Source organism: Embiotoca jacksoni, unplaced genomic scaffold (assembly GCF_022577435.1).
Source record: "Embiotoca jacksoni isolate LCO1_2020_lvr unplaced genomic scaffold, fEmbJac1.0.p SCAF_23, whole genome shotgun sequence".
Classification (NCBI taxonomy): Eukaryota; Metazoa; Chordata; class Actinopteri; family Embiotocidae; genus Embiotoca; species Embiotoca jacksoni.
Window position 1 is genome coordinate 1609605 of NW_027185374.1, and position 13128 is coordinate 1622732.

General features: G+C 42.1%; 1 protein-coding gene across 9 annotated transcripts in view; it reads left to right on the top strand.

The window, feature by feature from the left end:
- The window catches only part of syne1a (spectrin repeat containing, nuclear envelope 1a), a 130695-nt gene that overhangs the window by 63900 nt on the left and 53667 nt on the right, over positions 1 to 13128 (top strand). For 8 of the 9 annotated variants that reach the window (XM_069158186.1, XM_069158183.1, XM_069158184.1 and 5 more), the window contains 13 exons: positions 28 to 183; positions 1038 to 1202; positions 1760 to 1932; positions 2135 to 2288; positions 2541 to 2684; positions 3121 to 3285; positions 3440 to 3757; positions 4994 to 5149; positions 6977 to 7147; positions 10398 to 10724; positions 11114 to 11266; positions 11427 to 11594; positions 12512 to 12688. In XM_069158186.1, coding sequence (XP_069014287.1) covers positions 28 to 183; positions 1038 to 1202; positions 1760 to 1932; positions 2135 to 2288; positions 2541 to 2684; positions 3121 to 3285; positions 3440 to 3757; positions 4994 to 5149; positions 6977 to 7147; positions 10398 to 10724; positions 11114 to 11266; positions 11427 to 11594; positions 12512 to 12688 — 2427 coding nt within the window. The remainder of the gene's footprint in view (positions 1 to 27; positions 184 to 1037; positions 1203 to 1759; positions 1933 to 2134; positions 2289 to 2540; positions 2685 to 3120; positions 3286 to 3439; positions 3758 to 4993; positions 5150 to 6976; positions 7148 to 10397; positions 10725 to 11113; positions 11267 to 11426; positions 11595 to 12511; positions 12689 to 13128) is intronic. The other variant, XM_069158188.1, reaches the window with a different exon arrangement.

Genomic DNA, 13128 nt, shown 5'->3' on the forward strand with positions numbered 1-13128 from the left:
TCCTTCTCCTGCTTCATACTGGCCCAGTGTGTGCTGGAGGAGATGGCCAGTCGGGAGGTAGAGCTGGGCAGGCTGAGAGAAAGAGCTCATCGTCTTTGGGAGGGACAAGCAGCCGGCAAGGGCTTCGTCCACAGAGTATCTCAGCTGTCGGCACAGTACCTAGCCCTCAGCAACTTAACCAAGGTAACACTCCTCCCAGCGAGTAACCCTGTGCCCCCCTTTCTTGTCCCTGTATGTGTGCTTCTGTCGCAGAAATGCTGCAGCATGTTGAAATGTGCCTTTCTTCATTCATGTACTGTTGGTTAACACTTTGAAGTTGTCTGTCCAACCATGGTGTTCACTGTTGATCTGTGTGATTTACCACGTCATGCATTTTTCCATGGTTACACACAAGTCATGGTGGCTCTAATCAGCTTGCCTGGACCCATGGAAGTCTTGGTATCCAGAGTAATTTACCTGAGAGCAATGATCTGTCTCACCTCTAAAAGGTCCTTGTGGTTGCAGCCTCATCAACATAAAAAGGCCAAGGTGGCTTACCTTTACCCACTGCATCACCTCTGAAATGCCAGAGCTGAAATGTGTCAGTGCCTGAGAAGCTGACCTTTCTGAAGCTCTCATTAGATTGGTCACATTCTTCTGATTAATTTGATATATCGTAGAACAAAACATTACACTGACCGCAGATCTCCATTGTCTTATCTCAGGACAATGACAATACCCCAGCGATGATGAATGGGATTTATTTACTTTGCTGGATAGCTGGTGGAGTGCTATTTTTAGGTCGTCTTCCCTGCCAGACATGGAAACAGGAGTAAATCTTTTGAAGTGGTCTCCAGTTATTGTAGATTTCAATTTCTTGTGCTGTAATGTGAGGGTGGCAGAGTCTCTGGAGATGTCTGTGAGAAAAACACAATATGAAGACACTGTTGTTGTGTAGCGGAAACCACTTTGTTCATTACTTACACCTCAGTGCTAATCTGTTCCCCAGAAACAATATAAGACAGTGTGTTCACAGTGTTGTGCTCTAATATCTGAAGGACAAGGCCTCCAGGATTGAGCGTATCGTTGGTGAACACCGCCTCTTCTCTCAAGGACTTAAAGAGCTCCAGGACTGGGTGTGCGAGGCACAGAGGGTCCTCAGCACCTGCATCTCCACCACCACCGACAAGAGCGTGTTGGAGGACCGGATGTTACAGCTGGAAGTAAGGAAGAGGGTCAAGATGGGTGGGGGAACCCTTAAAGGGATGCACCTCATTTTAAAAAGGATTGACTATTGGTTAATTAAGACATAAAAAAGTGTTTCCATGTTTCCCCAGTAATATTTTCTCCAGAATTATAGTTCCAAATTTGGTCTTAAATGGTTCATAACCGTGTCTGTCTGTGATTTAATATAAGCACAGTGGGGAAAAAAATAAACTCAGGTGAGTTCATAGGAAAATCTGGTGTTACAAAAAAGGGCACTGTACTTGAAATCTTTCAAAAGTAAACATTACACAAGCTGTCAGTACTTTTGCTTTGACATATATATGTTAACATACAGTTGTACAATAATGTTCAATTTGTGTAACCATACCAGTACAGCAGATTTCAGACTTGATACCAAAGGTTTAACTCTGGCAGTATTTTCTTTCACTGTGCAGCAGACCAAATAATATCCTAGCAACCATGCAGGGTGTAAAGGACACAACACTGCATTCCTTTAATGTAGTAGAAAGTAAAATTAAGATATTTGGTGTCTGTTTGTTCCCTCTGTCTGTAGGCCTTACTGGCTGCCCGTCAGGAGAGGGAGATCCAGCTAAAAATGCTGCTGACGCGGGGAGAAGCAGTCCAGAGGAACACTTCGGCTGAGGGCGTCCCGGTGATTCGCAAACAGATCCAAGACCTGAAGGACTCGTGGGACTCGTTGCTTTCTGCCTCGATCCAGTGTAAAAGGTGACCATGGGCCAATCAATCTGTCAGGCTTTTGATGAATGGGACTGAAAACTGTCTAGTTTCACTTGATGGATTTCAGCGGGTTGAAAGGTTAAAGGGAAAATTAAATTTAAATATTTGCATGTTTAGATGCATGTATTCTGTGGGGTTTTTTTTCCAACATATGTGTTTGTTCACTCTGTCACTGTGTTTGTTGTCACAGTCAGTTGGAAGGCGCTCTGTCGCAGTGGACCAGTTATCAGGAGGACGTGGGTCAGTTTTTGCAGTGGATGGAGCGCGTTGACGAGACACTCAGCTGCTCAGATAGACAGTACTCTGAGATGAGAGACAAGACAGCTAACCTGGGAAAGACCAAGGTATCACAAGCTATTTTTTTGCATTAAGATTAAAGTCTATAAAACACACACTGAAAGATGAAGTGTGACTAGTTATATGGTCTGTTTCTTTCTATTTTTAAGATAACTCTTTTTATCTTCTTTTATAGAAATGTAATAAAATCGTATTATTTAGTGCTTTACTTCAGACTCAAGCAGCTGCATTTATGATCCGGATCTTTCCCGTTGCGACAGATAAACTACACTGATGCATATGTTCGTATTTCATTTCAGCTTCTCTATGAGGAAGTATTAAGTCACTGCAGTCCACTGGAGACTATTGCCACAAAGGGTTCCAATATGGCTGAACACTACACTACCCAGCAGGAGGTGCAGGAGCTGCAGTGTAGATACAACTCCCTCAAAGAAAAGGCCAAGGTACTTACCCGCAACATACACTCTCGTTTTTTTCCTCTGCAGGCATTTGAATAATAAGTGTTTTTTTTGTTTTTTTGGAGAGTATTTCTCTCAACGCCTACCTCTTGTTCTTTCAAAAATCGTAATCATATTGCCACAAAATTATTATAGAGCGTGATCTGTATGTTGAAAATTTTAGCAGCTACTTCAATGATCATTCATAATTTCTTAAAAAGTGTTTTACTCAAACACAGGGAAAACAAATTTCAGCTTCAAAGTACATTTAAAAAATTTGCTTCTTGTGGTTTCGGTTGCAAAGAATTTAAATACGTAATTAGCCAAAACAAATTGGCCTCCTCAAATACTTAATAGCAATATTTAAATGTGTAATGCCCCAATAATGTTGAATGAGTAAAATCCTTTGCTCCATGAATGTCTCCAACATCTTGTTTTGCAGAATGCTGTTAGTAAGGCAAAGGGGCTGGTGCTGGTACATCAGGAGTATCAGAGGGGGTTACATGTGTTTGAGGACTGGCTGGAGCAGGAACAGGCCTCTCTGGCCTCCTTTTCCCATCCAGAGGGAAACGTGGACACACTTGAGACAACACTGCAGCAGCTACAGGTAGTAATACTGAATACAAAGAGTGTTCAAATGTATCAGTGTGTATTGTCATACCTGTACACACAACCAACATGCTGTATGTCTTAAGAATAAAACATTTGTTAACAGGACCTGGGACATCTCTTTATTCTTTACCCTTTTTTTCATTTCATAGAACCTGCAGGAACACTGCTCAAATGGCCAGTCTTTGCTCTCCTCCGTGCTGACCAGCAGGGAACGAGTAATCCCCTGGGGTATACCTCAGATTGAGGACCGAGCCCTGGACACCGCTCAGCGAGAGTGGGGGGCCTACCAGAGCCGCCTGGAGGAGACTCAGGCCCAGCTGCGCGCCACACTGACCCGACTGAGGCAGATGGGCCACAGGTTCCTGAGTCTGGCTCAGTGGCTGGAGGAGATGGAGAAGGTGGCTAACATCAGATATAATCGGAGGTCAGACAGAAGCACCAAGCAGACCCAGCTGAAGAAACTTCAGGTCAGAAAGAGGTTTCTAAAACAACATTTCTGTAGATATCTGCTCCTTATCCAACTGTCAACACTGTAAAGCTCAGGAGGACAACAGCACACTGTTTTATTAGAGGAAGCATTTGTTTGAGAAATAATCTTATTGGCTTTCTACACCATTTGGTCAGGATTAGTTGCCAGGCAACCAGTACGACTTCAAAAAGCTACTTCTCCTCGCCAAGAAATAGTTGTTTTTTTCATAGTTCAATTTTTTTGTGTGGCTTAAACAAATGCGATACAACGGTTTAAATATTGAACCTTACTGAGATGAAATTGATCTAGATTAGAGAACTTTAGTTTCTAGGCTGATGTTTTTTTGTTGTTGTTATCTTTGGATTGCTTTCTAGCTCTTTCCAGTCTGCATGCAAAGATTAGTGAACCAGCTGCTGGTAGTAGCGTATAGATATTTTTAAAACTTATCTAACTCCCAGCAAGAAAGGGGGAACATTCCCTTTAACAGAAATGTACTGTGTCTCTATGTTATCCTTTCTTTTCTGCAAATAGTCTTTTCTCTGTCACTGGTAGGAATGTGCAGTCATACAAAACTTCAGTCAGCAATAAGACCTGATTACTCTGCACACCAAACACATATTTTCATCGAGAAGAAGAATATTAAGCAGCTCACCTTTTATTAATACCTTTTTCAGGCCACAGATAGCGAACAGATAACCTACAAGACTTCTAACTGCATATCAGTATCTTTAAATGAACCTTGTCAAATATTTGTGTGCTGCCTTTGATTCAGATTTTTTTCCTTTTGACAGTTAGTCACATTAAATGTTACAGAAGACACTTAAAACGGCATAACAATTTACTCACTCAAAACGATTTAGCCCATCAGGATGAAAGTTTGGAGGCATTGTGTCACTGTAACATATTGCTTCTTCTTTTTTTATTTCAAGTAAAACAGCAGTATTCCTTTACTTGGTCTCCTCCCTTTGGAGCATATTTCCTGCCAGTGTCAGGATGTCAGACAGTCTCAGGGTTTTCCTTCCTTGCATTTAGAGGGATATACACACACACACACACACACACACACACACACACACACACACACACACACATGTGCCCCATATATTGTTGTTTGTGATGTGATCTATTATTTCATGTTTCCCTATAACATTTTTGCACCTTTTCCTTTTTTTTTTTTTCAGTATGTAAGTAAAAGACGTCCATTTATGCATTTATTTGTGTCCCTGGTGAACAGGGGTGTCTTGAGGCGGTGCTAACACGGCAGGGAGAAGTGGACGGCCTCTCATCTCTGGCCCAGCAGGTTCTGGAAGAAACCTACATCAGTAGTCGTGTCAGTGTTACTGCCACCCAGCTCACTGCCCGCTACCATTCGCTGCTGCTCAACATACAGGTTTGTGACACTCCAGTCTCTGCTGTTCAATAAATATATCTTTACTTTGTTGGGTATAGAGTACTCTTTTGATGGCTCAGTCCACTATTCTTATTTAGACAAACAGACCTTTTTTTCCCCATCCGTTTTCTTAAAGCCGTACCTTCATCATCGTCATCACATCTATAAAAGTCACTTTGTATAAAAATCACTGCCCGCTGGTTTGTCTACATTTTGGTCCTCCACCCTCTTGCCTGTGTAGCCAACCATGACGTGTAAATACAATTGTTTGAATTCTGGATGGCACACTTTGATTTCCTGAATACATACAGGGTATTCAGACCCATGTGTTTAGCTGTTTTAGCGAACCTTTAACTGCATTTTTTTTATATTATCATGTTAAGGCTAAACAAAACCTTTGGTGTTTGGGACAGATTAGTTAAAAACACTGTTGCTGGACTAGTAAAATATTACAATCATTAGTTATATAGAACAAAATATAAAGACTTTAATGAGCTGGGTATCACTTGAAATACTTCTGTGTGTCTGTCTCAATCATAAATATCGAAAATGTGAACATGCACTGCCACTGTAGTTTCTGCCCACTGTGGGCTTTTCACACATAGTTATGCTCTCTCACAGTGGAATTCATTCCTGTGAGAGTTTGGACTTTGTTTCTGTAACACCCCATTGAAGTAGCTTTGAGAGTTATCCCTGTGAGCCAAGCCTGTGTTGCTCTGTATACTCAGATCCAGCCTCTCTATTTGTCTGCTCCTCTGGGGGGGCTAAAGGGAAATCAATGGGGCTCCTCTGGTCTGGGGCTAAGGCTGTAATTAAACGCTACAGAAGGCAATCTCACACCCGGCACCAGGAGTGGAAAAGCCTTGGCCGCACTACATTGATTTTTTTACACCTTCAGTCACACATCTGAGTGTGTATGTGCGTGTTTGTGCCCCTTTACTCTCTCTCTCTGTACTACCCACACCCTTCCTTCCCAGCTAAGATTGACTCAAACATGCATATACTTACAGTCAAGCCAACACACATGCATGCGGAAACATAACATCCTTCTCATCCCGAGGATGCCTGTAATTATTCTGTGTGAAAAAGGGGCCATATGGGCTTGAGGTGGGAAGCTGTTACCTCTGTCTAGTCAGAAAAGGTGTGCACTCAGCACTATCAGCTAATTGGAGCTCCTCACCACAGGATTTGCAAGTTGAGTGAATAATGTTTCAAACCTGCAAGAGAGGCTCTCCATCTTCATGGTGTTATTGACTCAAAATCTTAGTCAAGTGGATAATGCGTCAAAAAAAAAAAACATAATCAAACCGCTCTCCAGCTTTCTGGTGAAGTTATTGACATTGAACAGATGAAAGAGGAGGGGGAGGAAACGGATATTTTCTGTTTTGATGGCTGATCAGAGAGCTTGTGGTCCTTGGTGGCCAATGTTAGACTGCTGGGGCACATCTTACACCTCAAAAGGAAAAGATACACGCAGGCCATGTTTCCTGAATTTTCCCCAAACACAGTCAAACTTTGAAGAGACTCACTACCTCTGAAAAAAAGGCAGCAGTTGTACCTTTTATCTTCATATTAATAAATCTGAATATAGTGGACCCATACTGACTTTATATTAAGTAACAGACAGACTGTAGATATCCTGTCAAGTGGTTTGCTGCCTTGAAAATGTTCTTCACACATTTTATTTACAATAAATTGTTCTATAGCAACTTGTGAAGAATACTGTGAAGTAAAAATATTAGCTCCATCTTTTGTGAGCAATCTTGAAAATCCCAACTTAATATTTGTGGAACTTCCCCTCTGATCTTTTATCCCATTTATTTTCAGGACACCATCAAGCAGCTGCAGGAGGAGCTACGCAGCATTGAAGAGGCAGAAAACCTTTGCGTGTCCTTCACCGAGTGGCTCAGCTCGACTCAGAAAAGCTTTGCAGTGTTAACTGACTGTTCTGAACCTCTGGATCGGGTCGCCATGGAGAAGAAGATGAAGAAGCTGGAGGTATTGATCTGTCAACCTAAATCTGCGCTAATGGTTTAAATTTCGCAGTCATGGCTCTAAACCTCCATTTGTCACTGAGGCATTTGGATATAAGGTGCACTGCTGCGCCTTCCTGAACAGGTTGCAATAAATCAGCACAGATATCTTGCCATGGCAAACTGACGAGTTAGCAAGACTTCAGGTTGTATTGAAGATTTGAGTCTTATATGAGTCCAATATCCACGCCAGCAGAAATATCTATTTGAAGGCAGCATACGGTTAACATCAAGTGTAACGATTTCTTTGGCAGCTATGATATGCTTGGCCAGTAAAATATGCATGGGATACCTGCAAAAAGCTTGCAAAGCATTCACTGCACATATAATATTTGGATAGTGCTCTCAACTAAAAATACATCACTGTGGTGGCATAATTATAGCAGTTTCTCTTTGTGTTCTTTATGTTATATTGACATTAAAGGAAGGTAGCCTGGCTCAGACGATGTGGGCTGCAATGAAAAGAAAATCACCACTATTGTTTGCTTGGCATAGTTCATTTCGAGTGTGTAGAGGATTGGAGGAGTATGTGTGTATCGATCGGCTCTTTATGAAGACAAAGCGGGGGCTTCTTTAGAGGAAGCGTGGTAGCAGGGAGAGACCTCCCACTGTGTGTAAGAGGATGAAGAAACGCCGGTGTCAGGAGCCTGCTGGCACAGACACTGTAATTGATGCAGTGCCCTTACCGCTTCACATCACACACACACACACACACACACACACACACACACACACACTTTTCTCTCCTCTAACACTCGTTTTATATCACAAAACCCATCCAAAGTACTAACAAGCTGCAGCAAACTTTCAAACCCACGAGTCCTGTGTGATTTCACACATTGTCTTCCACTTCAGTTCTTTATATATCTCTATATCCCATTTCTCTTTGTCTTTCTCGCATACGTCCAGAAAAGCATTCGCAGACACACACATCGACGAGTACAATACATCATCTGGTGTGATCTTTGCAGTAATCCGTGTCTGGGATCAATGCTCTGTCTCTGCGTAGGGACTGAAGACATGCTGCCACCACATGTGTCCTTCCAGCACTGCAGATAACACGCGAGTGCTCCGTCACTTACTTCATCCCCTGTAGGGAGAGCTACAGGGCTGTTCAATGAGCAGGGATGATTACGCTTTGACACAAAGACCGGTAGTCGATAGCTGTGTCAAGGGCCATTAGTTGGATTTGGACTTTATTTGAGGCCGTAAAGGTATGACTCATACAGCAGTGGTGAATCACCTCAGCTAGAAATTAGCTGTGCCTTCATTATATGTGTTGTAATAAAGTAATGATGAGGCACATCATTTAATTTCTCCCCTTGAATTGAACAATGTTGGAAGTTTTGTGTATCTTTTTAATTTATTTTACTTGTGTTTATTGTTTTTTTTACATGTTTCTAACCTTCAGTGTCCCAAAAAGAATCCTCGTCACTATCAGCTACAAAAATGTAAACAGGGCAAAATGCAAAATAGAAAACGGTTGGTTCTCATTATCAATCCCCACTTGTCCTTCCTGCTTCATATTTTGAAATTTTACTTGCATTTCATAAATGTTTAAGGCAATTTTTCCCAAAGTCCCTGACGGTTTCTGATGCACACAGTCAGGGCTTCTCTCCAAAAGGTGAAAGTAAATAAGCTCATTTTTAAATGTCTCATTAGTTATTATAAATAATGCATGCTTTTAATATGAAACTAGACATATGGCTTTTAGTTGTTTCAACAAAATGTCCAGCTATGCAGGATGTTGTTCATGCATTCAAAGCATAAACTAATAAATTGCTTACAGGGTCACCTTAGTAATGTCTGCCCTCTGCTAGTAGATAACATAACTGATGAATATGGCTGTCAGATAGATTACAGTGGATGAAGGAGCCTAGAAACTGATGCAGAATAAGAATCAACCCCTCGTGGTCTCCATTTGTAGCAGGTGCACAAGGAACTTGACATTGATAACTGTGGTTTCCATGGTACAAGACAGTTACAGCGTAAAGGGTGCACCGTGTTCAGGAGTTCATATACTGTATGTTGTTTGTCAGAGCGCTGTCTAATATTTTATCAAAGTAGTATTCAACGACGGGAACCTGAGCAGGTTTCAAGTCTTCTTTCTGAAGCTAATTTAATCCATTTGTAAGACCAAATTGTGAAAGTTGTGTTGAACCAAGTCCTCTAAATTATTATTTTGTCCTTGCTGGAAAAATTAGATATTGAATGGAACTAGGATGATTTTTTTTTTTTTCATTCAACATAAAAATCATTCAGAGGCGCAGTTTTGACAAAATCTTGCAAATTGATTTCAATATATAGGCAACTAGTGGTGCTGTCTTGAAGGAAACTCAATGTCATGTGAGACGAGAGCAATTTTTTTTTATATGAAGTGGAGATAATGAGTCATACAGAACTAAATCAACAGTACAGTAAATGGCAATTACTGCAAACTTCAGTGTTTTAGCTCTCGTTAAACACACTAAATTATATAAAATTGAGATATACTGGGTGTCACTTATTAAGGTCGAAGGCAAGAATATTGTTATTGGAATGATGAATAGGACTGGAGCGTCACATTAAACAGGAAACATGGACGTGTGCAGACACACACAGGTCTTGTTATATTATATTACCAACAGCCGTAGCTGGAGATCTGGACTTGTTGAAATGTGAGGCTACTTTCTACTCAAGCAATAATAGACCAATGATAAAAGCTAGATGGCATCCCATCGAGTGGAGCTGTATGTGTGTTGTGGTTGCCCTGGAAACCCCTGCAGCTACTGGTGCCTGTTAAGGGCCCTTATAATTGGGTCCTCCTTTCATATTATTCACTGCGGTTTCTCCACACTATGACCTCGCGGTCTTCTCCACATCTCACCATGCAGGTGTCAGCCTACCTGATGGGTTCAAAGCTTTTCAAACGCACTGTCAGGCTGGTCAAGGTGACTGGGGCAGCGCTTCAGGTGAAGGACAAAGAAATTGACGATACTGTGTTGAATGTTTACCTCAAAGTCATTGAAGCTATGATATAAAAGTATTTTTTAATCCTAAAGGGATGTGTGTTATGATATTTGTTACACCAGTACAGAGAGGCCGCTTTTACCCTTTTACTTTTACCACAGCCGTGTGTACAGTGTCCTGGTTTAAGGTCATTAATATAAAGTAATGGTGATAACACTGTAGCAGCACCCATGCTGAGTTGTATTTCTGCTCTTTGTTTCACGCAGGCTCTCCAGTCTGAGCTCCAGCAAGGTCACAGTTTCCTGAAATCCCTGAGGGAGCGTGCAGAGCAGGCAGCAGGCTTCCTCAATGAAGCTGGAGCTGAGAGTTTAGGAGGAGAGGTAGAGGCACGTCTTGCCCAGCTGGAAGAGCTTGCCGGGGGACTCAGGCAGGAGCGCAGCTTCCTGGAGCGGGCATTACTGCTCGCTAAGGAGTTCCAGGACCGGTACAAGGCTCAGGCCCAGTGGCTGGTGGAGACCAGGGCTTTGCTCAGTGCCCCAGTGGAGCCCAAGGCTGAACTGTACCAGCGCAGAGCCCAGCTGGCTAAGTATAAGGTAAAGTACAGCAGAGTTGATTTTTTTTTTTTTATCAAGAGCACTACACTAATACCACGCTCAGTAATTTTCTGCTTTCGTGGTTTCAAAAGAAAAGATGTTACCAAATATAATTACCTTAATGGACTACATGTGTGACCTTGTATGTCTTAGCCCGTTAACTCCACAACTGAATACAGTTTGAATAACTGCTGACCATTTTCCAGAGTATATCGTCGCTTTTTATAATGATTAATGTCTATGGTGGGCTTTAGAAAATGGTTGGCTTTATAGTACAAACCTTGGTTATGAATTAGCTGAAAATTGCATACTTCACAAAACATACTTGCATATAATTAGGATGGTCTTAAAGGGTACTAAAGATACAAGTTATCTTTCTGTGTCCCCAGGCTCTGTTGCAGATGGTTCAGTCCCATGATGGATCCATCAGGTCAGTGGTGGAGAAGGGAGACGCTCTGCTGTCTTCTGTCCACTACCCCTCCATTAGAGACAAAATGAACAGACTGCAAAGGGACTACACTGGACTCTGTAATGCTGCCATGGTGAGAACCTAAACTCAGATTAAATTCATGGAAATGCTCTTTCCAAGAAGGAACATCTTTAGGATAAACAGCATGTTCCTCAGTGACCTGGAGGTAGTCATATTGGTTTGTTGCCTAGACTGTTTGTATAGTTTGCCTGTGTGTGATCTGTGTGGTCCAGGCTCACGTGGAGAATCTGGAAGGCCAGGTGAAGGAACAGGAAGCTTACCACAATGAGCTTCAGGAAGTGGAGCGCTGGCTGCTGCAGATGTCCAGCAGGATGGTGACTCCTGACCCCAGCGTGAGTGGCAACCTGGAGGCGGCCACCCAAAACCTGGCCAGGCACAAGGTGACCAGATGTATAATTTCACTTGTGCTGTTTGTTTGTCATGTTTGAAAAATATGATACAGCCTTAGCAACAAGCCTGAATCACTTTGATCCTCAAGGAAAGTTCAATTATTCAGATTTCCGCTGCTTGGTGTCAGTTGAACTGTGTTTTATCTGATTGTTGGTGTTACCTTTGTTTGAAGAGTCTTTTTTTCTGTAGCTGCATGCTGCAAGATTTAGTATGCAGTGGTTACTGTTTCACTCAATAAACATGACTTGATCAGCCCAGGGGAATTTAAATCATGCAATATGGTTATAACTTATTAATCATTCACATAAAGTCTGCTGCTAACTTAAATGTTGTTAGATTTTCTAATTACTGTAATTTTGTCATTTATGAGTGAGATAAATTCCACGCACAATCCCTGATGCCAAGAGACGCAGCATTGTCTTTTTCCATCTGATATGACTGTATACAGTAACAGAATGGTGTTTGTATTTAGCAATAGTTATTAACTTTATATTTCCACAAACAATACACCTGTGGAAATGCTACTTTGGTTAACAACATGGTTTAATCCATTATAATGCAGTATAAGTTTTGCTTTGTTTGACATCCAATTCATTTGGATAAGATAACTATATATACTATATGAATGATTAAAATGTGGTTTTTTTTTTTAAGTTGGTTCAGCTCAAATCCTTAACAGATTTAGAAAACCAGACTGGCTGAGTCTTTATGTTGAAAGCTGTTGTCCTCTGAAAATGATTTCAAGTTCATCCATTCAGGCCTGTCTAATACCATGAGACCTCACTGTCTGGTGTCAGTCTGCTCTGACCTCCTGTGTCATTGACCGATGGTCAGACTTGTCCTGTATTACGTCTCTGCTGGAGATTCTCTCGAACATAATCTTACTTGGTCACTTTCCCCTCCACAGGCCATCATGGAGGAAATAGCAGGCTTTGAGGATCGCTTGGCAGGCCTGAAAGAGCGAGGAGACCACCTGGTACAAGGCTGCAGTGACCGTGTGCAGAGCAGGCTGAGACAGCAGGTCCAGGCTCACCAGCAAGGCACCAGAGACAGCTACTCTGCCATCTGTAGCACAGCACAGAGAGTGAGTGAGGAGGAGGAGATGGGAAGAGGGAGGGAGGGAGGGAGGGAACGTGCAGGAGGAGGAGAAGGATGATGGAGTTGTGGGAAGCTGAGGAAGATATATTCTGTGTTTGAAGTAGTGAACCTGTTCTTACACATTTATAGTGCAAGACATGTATTAGTGCATTGGATGCACATTCAACCGTGGGTGTGCATGTGCCTCCACATGCACGCACAGACCCACATGGTCTACATATCCATGCTGATAATATTCCAACAGCCTCGGCATCCACTTAATCCTAACCCATTCTGACACTTAAACCAGTCTCTCAAGACAGCATTTCACTGCCAGTGTGGAGGGCACAACCAATTAAGGCTGCCAAAGTGTCGCTCCACAGCAGCCGCACTCAGACAGACCCCACCAGCCAAAATCACTAACTCAATCTCCTCGTATTAATCTCC